Source organism: Pavona decussata, unplaced genomic scaffold (assembly GCF_977016875.1).
Source record: "Pavona decussata unplaced genomic scaffold, jaPavDecu1.1 SCAFFOLD_124, whole genome shotgun sequence".
In the NCBI taxonomy this organism is placed as follows: Eukaryota; Metazoa; Cnidaria; class Anthozoa; order Scleractinia; family Agariciidae; genus Pavona; species Pavona decussata.
The window spans coordinates 1768189-1783942 of NW_028145538.1; the positions used below are offsets into that span (position 1 = coordinate 1768189).

At 39.9% G+C, this 15754-nt stretch overlaps 1 protein-coding gene across 2 annotated transcripts in view; it reads left to right on the forward strand.

Annotated features, from left to right (window-relative positions):
* The window catches only part of LOC146469400 (uncharacterized), a 152599-nt gene that overhangs the window by 45535 nt on the left and 91310 nt on the right, over positions 1-15754 (forward strand). Inside the window, exons 1-4 of one of the 2 annotated variants that reach the window (XM_085123417.1) lie at positions 6859-6992; positions 11546-12262; positions 12847-13038; positions 15329-15418. The exons of the other annotated variant lie outside the window; for it this stretch is intronic. Coding sequence (XP_084979543.1) covers positions 11563-12262; positions 12847-13038; positions 15329-15418 — 982 coding nt within the window. The 5' untranslated portion in view covers positions 6859-6992; positions 11546-11562. Of the gene's footprint in view, positions 1-6858; positions 6993-11545; positions 12263-12846; positions 13039-15328; positions 15419-15754 lie in introns of those variants that run through there. 2 annotated transcript variants of the gene reach the window in all.

Consider the following 15754-nt stretch of genomic DNA (forward strand, 5'->3'; position numbering starts at 1 on the left):
ACTACTGAGTCTACTGATACTCCTGGGTTCAAATAATTTACTAATCAACAGTCTTTATAAAAGTGAGTACTATTAAAAAGAACATTAAACAATCTATTGATATAGTTCAGAGTACAACCACTTTGTAGAAAACTACTCCCCCAAGGATGATTCAATAGTGAGACTGGTACGTTTTTATATTAATTTGAACTTGTACAAACATAGGTGTCTACCTCAGTTTATATTCATTATTGCTTTTCCAACAGATATGCTTCATTTCCTCAGTTGTTGTTAATATAAAATGCAGATTTCGACCTCAGTATGTAAAACAAATTAAAAGTGGTTAGGAAAATCGCATTAAATAAAATTGAAATAATATTCAATTTCTTCATCTGTTTCTGTGTTGAGCCACTTTCAATTTCCCCTACTAGCCAATTATTTCTGGTGACCCCCCCCCTCTTTCACTCATTTTTTTTGGTAGCCCCCCCCTTTAGTGCCATTTTTTTCTCGTGGCCCCCCCCCCCCCTAAATCCAACCAGCCCCCCCATGCTCATAAAAAATGAACGGTCCCCTAAATGATTCGTCAATTAGTAGCTAAAATTTCTTCCTACAAGAGTATGTGGAGACGGCAAGAAAGTGGGATTGTGGGATCGTTTGGGTAAAATTTGCATTTTTCGATATTTTCACGGCCAATGGCGTAGCTCCTGTTAAAGCTGCTTCAACTAAAACAAGTTTTTCTTCACATCAGATTAATATATTCCTACTGACATTTATAACAGTTCCGTGTTTCCACAATCGCTTACCTGTGTCAGACATCCCGTAGTTTCTGGAGTAGGAAATAATATCAAGTTGTAGAATCTGAGGGTTCGTCGGTTAGACTCACTGTTAAAGAAAGGTATTGCAATCCTTGATACACTTGACTAGAATAGTCTGTCCTGGTAGTAATGAACTATTCATTCTGAGGTGCTTGCTCGTCAACACGAGCAGCTGTTTTTGGCCCATTGTCATCACATGCGTCATAATTTCTCGAGCTAGCTGGACTCACCAGCTTATAGCTACTATACTAACCCTTTTAGACATCGGTCTATTTTTAGATACGCATGGGAATACTATACGCTCCCGTGTAATGGGCTCCTGCATGCCAGTGTCTTTTGTGTTCTTGGTTGCAGTTAGTATACTTGGTTGTTAACTACAACATAGTTAATTAAAGGCAATGGTTATGAAACCCAGAAAAAGCTACAAGTAGTTAGCAAGAAAAATTCTTTTCGTTCAACTCAAAAGTTACAGAGTAAGGGTCAGTTATTAAAAGACAGTTTAGACGGTGTTTAACAAAACGACCTTCTAAGCCATTTTTAATTTTGCCAATAGTCATATCTAAACATTGTCTGCTGCTGACGATAACAAGCAGGCTTGCATTCCAGGCTAGAAAACTGTTCATCTACTTAAAATAAACCACCGTTCAACAAATTTGGGGGCCCACTGATTGTCTTAAGCTGCGGCCTAAGTTAGACTCTGTTTAAATAACTGGCCCTAAACGTTTTGGTAGGTTTCACACATTCCAAACGTTCTATACGTTCCACTGTTCCCCAGTCTACTGTTCCACTGATCATTGAAATCCGTTTCCTGTAACGCTTTCCTTTTTCACACAAAGAACATTTTTCTTATAAAGTGTGTGCACGACGGCCTTGTTGGAGGACCGAAACAATACAATGATTTTCCTTTAGGAAATATATTCTATTTTTATGCAAATATCTTCTATCGTTTTAGTCCCCCAACATGGCCGCCGTGCACACACTCTATAGAAAAAAAAGGTCTCGACACCGATGAGCTCCTGATGTAAAAAAAAAAAAAAAAAAAACTTAGTTAAAATGAGGAGGAAGATATCTTTTTAGTCTCATTCTTCTTTTAATCTCACAACCCATGCGCATCTAACCTTGTCAAACGATCGTAAGCCTCAATGGCCGTTTACCTGGAGGAAGGAAGATCCTGGCTCTTGGAAGATCCTAGAAGGCGAAACAACTTTTCGTTTGGTTTACATGCTGAAATTTCCAGTTATGTCCAGTACTCACCACTTGTTCGAATCGTACGACTCGTACGAGTCGTGAAACAATTGTTCTACTGGTCAGTTTGGTGCAAGTGGTGAAGTAGTTACATTTTCGTGGAATTACATGATATTGCTTTTAAATTTTAGGGGTGGATGTGGAAATATGCATCTCATTAGGAAGACTACAAAAACATCAGTCCGTGTTTGTAAGGCAGATGGGCCCTTGCAATCAGTTGTCGACTCGGACGAGTCGTAAGACTGGACAGGAGCATTGTCGAGTCGACAGATGCATGGAGCAACGGTGTCACGCCATCAGCCCGTTTGAGAAATGCCTGGACTTCTCACTGTTTTTTTTTTTTTTCATTAATATTATTGTTTTTTTTTTTTTTACTCAAACGTCTTATATAACTTAGAAAACGAAAACGATCTCTCAGCTTCAATGGACATGGACCATCCTGTGCGTAACAGTACAAATAACACGGTGATTGAAAGTGAAGTTTCCGAAGAAGTTAGCGACTAAAACACAGGGCCAAGAAGAAACAGAAGCAAACAGAGATTTGCAAACATGTCAACCGCCGAAATTGACGAAATAAGAACCAAGGCAGAGACGAAAAACACCAAAGATAACATAAAATGGGCAGCTCAAGTTTTTGAACGAAAGATGTTAACATGTCATAAGCTTAAGTACTGTGTTAAAAGATACCGTAAACGCTCGTTATCTAGAAAAATCACACAAAAAATAGAGAAAAATGAAAATTTAATTAGCAAGCGAATACACAGATATAATATTAAATAAACTTACAAGATCTTAAAATTTTTCGTGCAAGTTCCATCACGGCACATCACGACCACCTACGCTCACCGCAGTCAAGCAAGCATCAGAAATTACAACGCTCGCTCTTGGAGTGGACAACTAACAGCTTGTTCAAATATCTTCTCCGGGGCATTGAGTGGGAGGCCACAGCAGCCCAGTTTTCCTAACCGTGTCAACAGTTCGAGCGATCCTCTCGCTCCCGTGAATTCGACTGTTGTTCATTCACAAACCACAGCGGAGCAGTTGGTTTAATACCAGCCGCAAGCTTTAAGCAGTTTGTTATCGAATTGCCATGTTAAGGGAACAATTAGAATCACGTGACCTGGACATTTGGCACCTTTAAGAAACAGCAATTGCTAACCTTCACATAAACCCAGTGTTATTTTTAGGATTGCGAAATTAGTGTCATTGCTTTGGCCTTTGGGTCAGTTCTTTGAGTAAGGGTTAGTTTTGGGTTAGAGTCGGGGTTTGGGCGTCGACTAGTCACGTGACAAACCTTCTCATTACACTGCAATACCCTAGAGTAACTAGGCATACGATGGTGCGTTTGTTAAGCGAAAAAGAGTTTGCCCTGAAAGGTCAATTTCAAAACTGACCACCCTCCTGACTTGCACTTTGGGCTTTGTTTCTTGAAAGCTTGTACCAACTACTTTCTCAAACTAAGTCTTTATTCTTTGTTTAGACTAACACAACACTTTCTAGTGTTACTAATACTAAAAGCTAACACCAGTTTTCGGAGTCTACGATATCAAAATGTGAATTACAATGGAAAAAAAAATTCATTAAGGAAACAATTCAAATCACGTTCAAGAAACAGTAATTGGTAACCTTCACTCCAACCTAGGAATATTTTTGGAATTGCAGAATAAGTGTCATTGCTTTGGCCTTTGGGTAAGTTCTTTGAGTAAGGGTTAGTTTTGGGTTAGAGTCGGGATTTCGGCGTTGACTAGTCACTTGACAAACCTTCTCATCACACTGCAACACTCTAGAGTAACTAGGCATACGGTGGTGTGTTTGTTAGGCGAACAAGATTTTGCCCTGAAAGGTTAATTTAAAAATGACTACCCCCCTGACTTGCACTTTGGGCTTTGTTTTGAAATGGAGCTCTTGAAAGCTTGTACCAACTACTTTCCCCAACTAAGTCTTTATTCTTTGCTTAGACTAACACAAACCTTTCTAGTGTTACTAATACTAAAAACTAAGACCAGTTTTCGGAGTCTACGTTATCGAAATGTGAAATACAATGGAAAAAGAAAATTTCATTAACAACGTCCAGATTTTTCATGAGCCACAAATCCATCGGATTCCACTGAAGGTCTTACTTTTCTATCTTGATTTTTAAACAGAAAAACCCAGGTTTGGAAATGAAGTTTGCTTCGAAAATGAGGGTGAATGCGTGGGTAAATAAAAGAATTCCTTATCATAAAACAAATTAAAAAGCCTCGGTTGTGCTCTGTTCTGTTGTAAAGCGCTTAGGAAGCGGCTAGAGCACTCAAGAAGTAGGAAGAAACACTCGACTACGTCTCGTGTTCCCCCCTACACTACTTTCGTGCTCCAGCCACTTCCTACGTGCTTTACAACAGAACAGAGCACCGTCGAGGCTTCTTTATTTGTTAAATACCCTTCACATTCACATTGCCAAATTACCACCATAATCATCCACGACTTGCTCCTGTGTTTTGTAGCTCGGTCGGTAGAGCAACGAACGATGAAATCCGAAAGTCGTGTTTTGATTCCCACCAAGATCAAAGGCTTTTTTCTCTACCTCGTGCGTTCTCCGATTTCTTTACTAGGGATAACACTCAGTGGGAAGTCATGCGTTCGCTTAGAACTTTAACATACACTGGCTGATCCATCATTTAATACAGAAAAATATACTGACTTCAAATGCAGTATTTCTCAATGTCCTAAAAAGCAACTAAAGATCTATACCTAGGCTCACTGAGTAACAGAAGGCTCTGTTATGCTCCCTGGGGCCATTTCTTTATCGGCACTGTATGGGATTCCCATAAGAAAACGTGGACATAAAGTGGCGACGGGCGGGCGGGGGAGTGACGGCGGCGGGGGCGGGCTTCATTTTGATCAAACTACCCTTGACATCCAGGCAAATTTCGAACCGCCCATCCGTACGAGTGTTGTATCTGCTTCAGAAGCCGAACAGCTCCAGCTATGCATTCATCAGTTCGCAGCGTAACACAGCACACAGTGGCTACATTTTGGTGTAAATGCATGGTGCAAGTGTGCAGACTTTGATGCGCGACACACATCTACAAAATCCTTTATTATCTTGGTCTTGGATCAGTTCCTCTCAGTTGAAAATAAAACCCAATTCAGAGTTTTTTGAAAATATGAAAAAGCAGAATCCAATAATTTTCAGTGCATTATCCAGCTTGACCATTGTGAAAGGTGGTCTAACTTTATTGTTATTTTTTAAGGGATTGTTTCCGCACATGTGTCAACGTCATGGGTGACGCGCTTGGCGCGGGAATCGTCAACCACTTGTCACGTGACGACATCAAGTTCTCCGAGCTCGACGCAAACGAAGAGACACCGCTGAGACATAGCGACGGCGCACTTGATGAGGAGGCCGAAGAAGAAGAAGAAGATGATCCCATGAAATTGACCAGGGTTTAACAGGAACAGTTTTCAATTACAGTTTTCAATTACAATTACCGCTTTACGGTCAACCAAAAACGCCAACCTTTCCTTTGTCTTCTGTAGTGTGACAATGGTTTTACAAATATTAACTAAAGTAACAATTCAATTTGTACGATGCATGGTTTTGTTTTAGAAAATATAGGTGACAGTACATCAATTTGTTGATATGCCCTTGACTTTGTCCTTCTCAGCCTTTCCTGTGTGAAAGTTGACAATTGTTAAAACCAGTTATGTAACAAAGAATACAAAAAAAACTGCATCACGTTTAACGGCTGATTCACTGAAGCAATTCAATGAGGAAAGTGTGAACTAGACATCCTGTTAGGACGAGATGAAGGGGAGGAACAACTCCGTGGCGATTGCTGCACTCTGTCTTTTCCAGTTATATAATTTGTTTCTTTTTCGTTCACTTACGGCGCCCTCAGAAATCTGGCAAACGCAGTTTTCCGCCCAATTTCTGCCTTTACTTTCCCGCTGCACTCGATCTGCGTTTTGTTCCTGTCCTTCCCCCTCGCCTCCTCAACCCTCTGAGTCAACGTTTTCCATACGTCAACAGTAGGTCAATTTACATATATCAAAATTCTTAGAGGCTTAGAGAAATAAGCAAAAGAAGCTACAGGAAGTTTTGTATTTGAATAATTAATTTCTGTTGTTTTATTCCTCATAAAATCGGAGCCAAGTTAGAATTTTAATCTATTAAGGTGAATCCGTCAAAACTCCATGAAGTGAAGCCTTTGACGTCGCCATTCCTAGGACATCGCGCGCACTTGGCGCTCGTTCACAACACTTACAAAACTCCAGTTTGACAAGCTTATTTGACAAGTTTAATCTATTTGCAACACATGCAACATAAATGCAGAAAGTAGAAGTGGCGAGGAACTGGCCTTAATTAAAATTTAGACCTCGTTGCAAATAGGATGACAAAATTAGCCGGGAGCAATCGGTGGCTGTTTGAACTCAAGAATGTTTCCATGTTGACGTTGCAAGGAGAAACATCTTCAGATAGCTAAAAAGTGCCCAGTAATAGACATGCACAGCACTAACCACATTTACGTAATTCGTACCTTCTTTTTCGCGTACGTGTCAGGAAGAATAAGGTAAAGAAGCTTCAGAGAGAAGCTTTTCTTTTTTGTAACCCGTGGCGACATCCACTGTTGTTTTTAAAGGACAGTTATTTATAAAGGATAGTGACTTTTTTTAAATTATTTTATTCTTTTTTACCTGAAGAAACATTGTTCAAATAACAGCTTTTGCAGTTATCTCCGTAATCCTTCAAAACAGCCCAAACAAAACCGGAAAAAAATCTGTTTTGGCTGTAGACAAAACAATAAGCGGGTCAGAATTCGTTACCCCATTTCATTTCTTTGCATACCCTCTAAACGACTAAACGAAGCGTTGCCGGTCGTCGAATTGTCTTCGTCTGCAACTGAGCGATTTGTTTTGAAAGAACCGGGGTCCAAGCACCTACGAAAAAATCTCGACGAATAGTAGAGCAAGGTAAGGTCTTAGCAACATTTATAAACTTTTATACCGAGTGTGTTCAAGTTGTAACTGCGTGTGTAAAACTTGAGTCTTTATCAATGTTGTTCCATTCGAACTGAATCGAAAACTGTTTAGCCTTGATCGTGGATTCGGTAATCGAACGAAATTATATCGAACTCAGAAAAAAAATTTAGCAATCGAACGCAAGTAAACACCAGTTTTTCGATCCTTATTGGTCGATTAAAAATAAACCACAATAGTTCAACTGGTCTTTATAGCGGAAGCATTTCCTTTTCACAAACGGCTACGCGTTTAACATAACGCCAAACTTTTATACCGAGTGTGTTCAAGTTGTAACTTCGCGTTTAAAACTTGAGTCTTTATCAATGTTGTTCCAATCGAACTAAATCGAAAACTGTTGAACATTGATCATAGATTTGAAAGGATATTGATTCGATATACTATTCCGTTGAAATGGATCAGTTTGTGTTGATCGCCTTCGGGACGTGTTTTTAGCTAATTGTTTAGTTGATTATGTTTGATTTGCGAATAGCAATGAACTACATCGGACAAGCTAGAAAGAACGAGACTAGCTCAGAGACAATTTTGTTCAATAATTCGAACTTACCAAAAGTTCTGCGTACAAATTTTGTTACGGAAAACTTATCAAACGTAATCGCGCGATAAAGGTCGCGTTTCTTCAATTAATTGCTTTCGATTTTGTTCGACCAGACACCTGGTTCAGTTAATTTAAGGTCAAGATATGTTAGAATTCGGTATTGATCCATACTCAGCGAGCGCGGTGGCTGGTCGTGCACTGTAGATCTCATCAAGTTTCCTGAAGGTAGGCAATTTTGAAATTGTGTTTACCTACACCTCGCCACGGTGTGGGAAACTTCTTCTGTTTAGCTGATAAGGATATCAAGAAGTTGATTGTGAATTATGAAGGGGTGATCGCAGACTTCTAATTCATTTAATACGCGATGTCAAATATTGGGCTGGCTAATTTGTTTTATTAGTTTCTCAAGTTAACTCTCCGCTTAACGAACTTCTCTGTTCTCTCTGCGAGAAATATTTCAATTTTCTCTTACAAAAAGAAACGGTTTGAAAATGATTGTGCTCGAGTGAAAAACTGTAACTTTCAGTGAACGTGGATTCTTAGAGTTTATTTGTTGTCATGGCCATTGAGTCAAGACTTCTTACTAAATATAACATTTGTGTTGGCAATTTCAGTTGAATAACATTACTGGTTATTTCAATTGATTTTCTATAAAGTACTGGTTATTATATTTAACCGGAAATATATACTATATATACTAGTATACAACGAGTTTTTTGTCGAGGTGTATGTCAAAATGCAGGGGCACCAAGCAGTTCGTTTGGCCGATGGAATATCTGTTCGAAAAGCATTGAAGGCCTTACAAAATTCGGATTAAATTGTGATCAGATGAACAACTAGAGATCAGTTTCTGCGAGAAAGCGTCACCGGAGCCCATGCTTCCGTTTCAACTTCATGGAAGTCGCAAGGTGAATAGTCAACATGAAATTTAATTTCCTGGTTAGGTTCCTTGGATGCGAAAACTATAAACTATAAATACTTACTCACTCACTTCACCTTCACTTACTTCCGATTAAACCCGCGATCAGACATGTTCTTTTGCAGGCTTGTATTTCCTAATCCTCGATCTGTTGTCTAGTCGTGTACAATATTCCGCTAGAGTCTGCAATATCGAAAAAGCTGCTTTCTTATAAAATTGGCTAAAAAACGGGACACGCTCTTCAGTTAATTTATGTTTGTTGTGACACAACGGAACTTTGGAATTCGGGGAATTGACGACAGTCCACCGCTTAATGTTTCCTAGAACTAACAATTTTTAGCGGAAGAATCAAAACACGTTAAACCGTTGCATCTTATGTTAAAAGGCTGTAGAACGCTCTGGGAACAACAGCCATCTCAAGTAATTTTATTTCGACTGAAATTTACAATTTAGTCATTCACAATTAGTCTTTGACCGTTTGGGTAAACCGTAATTCCGTGTACGTGTCGTGAAAGATTTGATTGGCTGCATTGCAATCTGATTGATGCTAATAAGGCATACATAACGCTCTCTGTAACTAAGGGTTTCGCACGCAAGGGGTACAGCGACGGAGGTATGTTCCTAACTAAAACATTAATGAACTATTATGTCAGTTATAACTGTTACAAAGAACTGGCATATAAATTTCAGATTGTATATAATTACCGTGGTTGGCTATAATCCCTGGATATCCAAAATTACCTCCAATTGATCGATCGTGCGGCTGACCTCAATTAAGTTCGCCTGGCTGGCAAGCAAAGAAAATGGAAAAAAAATGGAACTTATGGCATGCAAAACTTTGGCAAACGAAAGCAAGCATACATTAGACTCCCGAACGCTTGATCGGTTGCCTAAAGATAAACCTTCTTACCGTAATCTTTAGACCGGAAAATGGACAGTTTTTGCTCGCATGTTGTAATGAAACTAAAGGATTACTTACCAATTGATTATTTCTTGTTTTGTGATAAATACATTGGTCTGTATATGCTACTCGAAAGTGTATGGGTTGCCACTGTTGTCGGTTATGTTCGACTTGCAGAGCCGTCAGTTGAATATCAATCGAGTTTGTCGGTCTGACTTGCAGAAAAGGTTCACGGCCACCTTTACGGTTAATTTGTTTCAGTGGATATCTGTTTGGATGCCTTACTTTTCTCAGCTCAGTTTTCGTTGGTAAACTGTCAGATCACAATTTTCTAACGCTGGAAAACTAATTCTATCATCGAAGAGGCAAATATATCGTTAAAAGTTCTGGTAGCATTTTCGTATGACCATCAGCCGCTACTAAATTCCGGGAATAAACTTCCGTTTTCCCAAAGCTTTCTGCAACTTAAATTTCCAGCTAAAACATCACGCAGATCAATCTGTATTTTTACTTACACAAATATGTGTCAAAAAGGGCACAAAACGATGTGGGAACACAGGGGACAACATTTTAATTAAGTAAGCTTTTTTTGTTTATATGTTCTCGTTGGGTGTTTCTGAAAGTTTTATCATCAATTTTTAAGCGACGACTGCCGAACACAGTCAAGTATAATCAAACTTTGATCAGTTCGCTTTTGTTCGATTAAACAATAAAGTTACGGTTCAAACCCAGTAAGAGATTCATAAGAATCTAACCGGTGAGAGTAAAGGAGGTATGAGTTTGCGAAATAGCACGGCACGACTTTCGGAATGGCGTAATTATGCAAAAAAAGAAAAAAAAAAAACATTTCCAGAGGTCAACAAATTAACTCTGTTGATATATTCTATGCAAAAAACAATCAGAGTATGAAAATAATGGTGGTAAGGTATTAAGCTTGAGGATGTTTCTGTGACACAGAAAGCAGTGAAAATAATTATTGTGAATCCTGAAAGGGACCTTTTATGAGACTAAATTTCACATACTACTCATACAAGACGCTATGCTATACCAACACAGTGAATGTCACGCCGGATTTTATGGCTCAGTTGCTTACAGGCATGTTTTCTTTTCATGTTCGATATTTCTACGTCCAAGTTAATAAGTGGTTTAGTATGATTTTCTAATGACAACAAAAATTACAACTTGTAACTACTGTTTCGTTTAAAAATCCAACAAAGAAAACGTTGCATGCAGAAATTTTAAATTCTGTGTCGTCATGGTTCCAAACTTGCAGAGAATGAACACTGTATACTTCCAGATAACAAACAATTATCACATCTTATAAAGATTAAACTGTATTCAAGAGGGCTTTTCGTTACAACTGAAGTGTTTTATTTTGGTATTACAGCATTGTCAGTGTATTGAATGTAATCAGTGATAACAATAATGTTATGGTGGTGGTGCACCCCGCTCCCCTCAACGGATGAAACACTTTTGTGAACCCCTACCTTCTTGTTGCATTTTCCAGCCCCCCATCTGACCTACAATTATTGAACAGACCTTTATAGTATCTATTAGTATGGGTGTATTTGTTGCTTGAGCCTTCATTATTATTTAAATATTATTATTTTCGTTTTCCTTGCTGTTGAATTATTGCATCTAAGGGAAACCGAGAAGCTTCCAGTTTTCTTGGGACCCACTGGGTGACAACTTGCCTTACATGATAGAAAGCACTTTTCTCAAAATATGGGCCGTTCTCAGCGGGGAGTCTTTTGTAATTCCTCTATGCTGATGTAGCCCGGAAAAAAATTTTTCCTGCCATCTCCCCGCTCCCGCTCCCATCGGTAGCTCGGCACTCCCCAGATCGCGCTCGTTTTTTACAAACTATAAGGCAACAGCTCCATCGAAGCAAACGAGTCTCGATAATCCGACCGAAAAATAGGGGACTGTGAACAGTGTAAATTTGAAATAAATATATAACAGCAATGACAAATGCAAATGATAATGTTAACCTGAAGTATTCCTTTACTTCTCTTGTTACTTCTTTCGTTTGCATTTAACTTTTGTTACATATGGGGCCAAATAAGCTGTCTCACTGTTAATGAACCAACTGTTTGATAGATTGATTATTTATCATTCTCTATTCATAGGCAGTAAGTGTTTTACAATGTCAGGAGGCACTGAAGACAGCTCCAGTAATCCACCAGAATTGAGCGCTGACGTTCGTTTGTTAACAAACAAGGATCTTCCCAGGACATCGGAAGATTGGGAAAAAAAAGTCGAACCTATACTCCCTGTCGACTTTTTGATACTGGCTGTGAAGGACTGTGAGTTCAAAACTTTCCTTTCACAGCTGAGTGATGGTTTTTATAAGAGTTTTCACAAGGCACTTGGTCCTGTGTACTTTGGAAATATTCGTGGGGATGAAATGAAGCAAAAAGTTGCTGTGATGAAATGCGGAATGGGTCCCGATGTTCTAGGACCCGTAATTGTTGTACCTAAGGCCGTCGAAATGTTAAGACCCAAAGCTGTGTTTAACGTGGGTGCCTGCGCTGGCCTAAAGAAAGTCAAACAGGGAGACGTAGTGCTGTCAGCGAAAGTAAGAACCTATGCCTATACCAAAGACACCGAGGATGGTTTAGAAGAACGTGGCATAGCTGTTCCTTTAGACAGGGGTCTTGGACGAGTCGCTCTTAATGCAGCTGATGGTTGGCAGGCGCCCTTGAAAGATCCAACAGAACTGGATGTAGAGGTTCATTCCAATGGTGTGGTTCTCAGCGGCCCGAGGGTAGTTAATAGCCTTGAAGAAAAGAACAAGCTGATGAAGCGATTTGGTGACGCAATAGCACTTGAAATGGAAGCTGAAGGTAAAGGTTTTACCATTGATTAGGTAACATTACATAACGGGTAAATGTGCCAGTCAATTCAAGGCCCCATCGCCCCGGGTAACCTCCGCACATTTGAGTCCTATTTTAAAAGTTCCACATCGTGGACACTGATTTGACGCGTATAGAGGCTGACGACCCGTCGGGTATTTGGCCTTCGATGTAAGTTTGGTCTGTGGTCACGTGCGAAAAGAGAATTTGTACTTCATGTAACAAGCCAAGCTCATGTTTGGGTCTGTGCACTGTGGAAGTGCTGCACAACCATTTCTAGGTAAGAATCTATCTTGCCTCACAGAATACGCCTCTATGTCTGCATGTTTTTCTTTGAAGAAAGAATAGGACACGTACATGTTTCCTTACAGACTCAGATTCTGTTGGATACATTGTACTGTAACTTTGGTCGGGCTGAAAGACATCATTCTCTTCGTTATACATGGGTTCGTTATATTGGGGCTCCACTGTATTTGGGTACGGTTTACCTTGATTTCCTTTGAATTCCCTGCCTTCGTTTCTATTTTTCTCTTTGCGTATTCTTATGGAGCGCCTTGTCTTATTAACGTCTGCAGGTCTGTACAAAGCAGTACATGACCTAGATATTAAATGGATGGTCATTAAAGGGGTCTCGGACTTTGCAGATGGCGAAAAGGCTAAAGGAGATGTATGGAGACCCTTTTCTAGCGTAATGGCTGCATCCCTTACTGCTCATATTTTAAGGGATGCAACTGTTTTCAAAGATTGGAAACACTATGGCGATGGAGGTAAGTAAACCTTAATCGTATTAAAGATAGACATTGACTAAAATGAAAGTGGGATCTTTTAAGGATGGTGCCTACTTTTGTTACTGCGCATACGTTCTGCGTATCTCGAGATACTCGGGTTTCCTATGGGTGGTGCCTACTAATACAGGGATATTTTTGAGCGGTTTAAAACTATGTGAGGAAGCAGAGCTTAGCAAGTGCTCTTGGTATCCAAAAAGAAAATTTGGGGTAAACATGCATTTTTCAGAGATGATAAAGCTACCCACGAGTCTCCTGTAGCTCAGTGGTAGAGCATCCGAACTAGTAATCGGAAGGTCTTAGGTTCGACTCCTGGCAGGAGCACTCGAATTTCCTTTTTCCGAGTATGCCTGTGTCATTTATTGAATAATACATCGTTCTCATTTATTCACCGACTTAAAATATTTCATCACTTTTATTCCAATAACGTTTCAATTTGGATTTCAGTAGCCCTTGCTGAGATCTGCTTTCCCCGCGTAGTCATAAACCACAAAAAAACACTAATTTAACTAATTTGACTAATTTAAAAACGTACCGAGTAATTGGAGCTGATTTGTCCCAATTTGAGAAAGAACATGCGTGATTGAGCGCGATTATTAAAAAAAAATTGTGTCAGTGCAGATGTTTTTGGTCAGGCTGATTTTCATATTCCTAACAACTGGATTTACCAGTTGGCAAACGTTACGGTCAGGTTAAGAAACCTAAGAAAAATACTCGGGTAACCACGCTGGTTTCGCATTTATTCTACAGAACAGTAGTAAATCGGGATTCAAAACTGTTTTTTCGAGAATGGTCTGGGGCGAACATCTTAACTTCTGCTCCAAATGGAAATAAATATTTTTGTTGTTAGATACAAGGAAGATTGAACAGTGAGCTACAGCTGCAGATAGAAAGTTAGACTTTGGTATCGTGCAGAGCGAAATTCCGCCCTGCAAGCGTTAACAGGCCTAATCTTTTTCTTGAATCCTAGGGTGCTTACCATTAGTCAGAACTGGCCGGCCAGAGAGAACTGGTTCTCACTGTCCGATATGGTGAGGAAAAAGGCCAGTCCACGCGATCCTGCGCGTGGGTTTTACGTGTATTACGCGCAGGGTCAAATGAAAACAACATGGCGGATGTAGCGGGTTTATTTTGGATCACTTCTCCACATGTTTTTTCTGAGTTTCTCTTCTCAAAGGAGGAAGAAATTCTCCTAGAGGATAGCGAAGAGGACGAGTTTGTCTTGTTCTCTAGTTGCTGTGTTTGTTCCGGACGAAAGTGGGCCAGAATTTCACAGTATCTTGAAGCCACTGTCCCTCGTTATCATTGCGATGTTTTCAGGAGCCATTTCCGCATGACAGCCTCAGTATTCGAAATGCTCAACCGTTACCTTCTACAATTGAGCACATCCCAAAGGCTAGTAGGCTCGGAAAGCTCTGTATCGACCCCAAAAAGCAAATTGCTGTAGCTATTTAGGCTCTTGCCAACCAAGAAAGTGGCCGGCAAATTGCCGATCGATTTGATGTTTCGATGTCTAGCGTATCGCGTTGTTTACGTCGAGTCACGAAGGCGCTTGTTGATATCCAAAGCGACCTCTTCCAGTGGGATGATTTTGGGGTCACTGCTAAAGAATTCGGCAAGTTCTTCTTGAAATTCCATGTCTTTTCTGTCGCTCCCTGTTCTTTCGTTGTGCTCCTGAACCTTCTTAAATTTTTCTTCGAGCTTTTTCCATTTATTACAACATTGTTCCCCGGTGACTTTAACTTGCGATTTTTCGTTAAAATTTTCAGCAACTCTTTGCCATGCCACATTTTTAGGCACTTTGCCTTTGCAAAAAAGATTATCTTGTTCTTTTCTCAAGGAAATTAACAGTTTCGTAGAAGTCTGAGTCCAAGAACAGAGTTTGGCTTCTTCTGCTACGAGCAAGAATTAATGGTAAATGAATCGCGTTTTCGAAGTAGTAATTATTTTGATTAGCCACAGAAAAGCGAGACGTGTGTACTTACCAGTAGTTTCTGATGTTAAAACAACTGAGAAAGCAGCAGCTATCCTGATATTTTCAACAATGTAATTTTCCACCAAATTTCGCTCGAACGTGATGTGACTTCGTACGCTGAACCTGGCGAGAGAATTTGCCGCGCTGTACACGTTCCGCGCTGGAGCGAGAGAAACGGCTGTCCCAACTCCAAGAGCAGGGCAAGATTGGCCAGAACCAGTTCTAAGAAGTGACGCGTACCATTTGAAAACTGACCGATCCGGCCGGCCAGTTCTGACTAATAGTAAGCGCTCCTAGAGGGGTCGTTTTCAAAGAGAAAGAGATCTCCTTCTCCTTTTTCATCCAGTGATAGTTCTCCTCAAAGGGCAAAGAAACGCAGTACTGCAGGTGACGATGCTTGTCAATAACTACTACTACTACTACTACTACTACTACTACTACTACTACTACTACTACTACTACTACTACTACTACTACTACTACTACTACTACTACTACTACTACTGCTGCTGCTGCTGCTGCTGCTGCTGCTGCTACTACTACTACTACTAGTACTGCTACTACTTCTACTACTGCTACCACTACTACTACTACTACTACTACTACTACTACTACTACTACTACTACTACTACTACTACTACTACTACTACTACTGTTACTACTACTACTACTACTACTATTACTACTGCTGCTAGTAGTAGTAGTAGTAGTAGTAGTAGTAG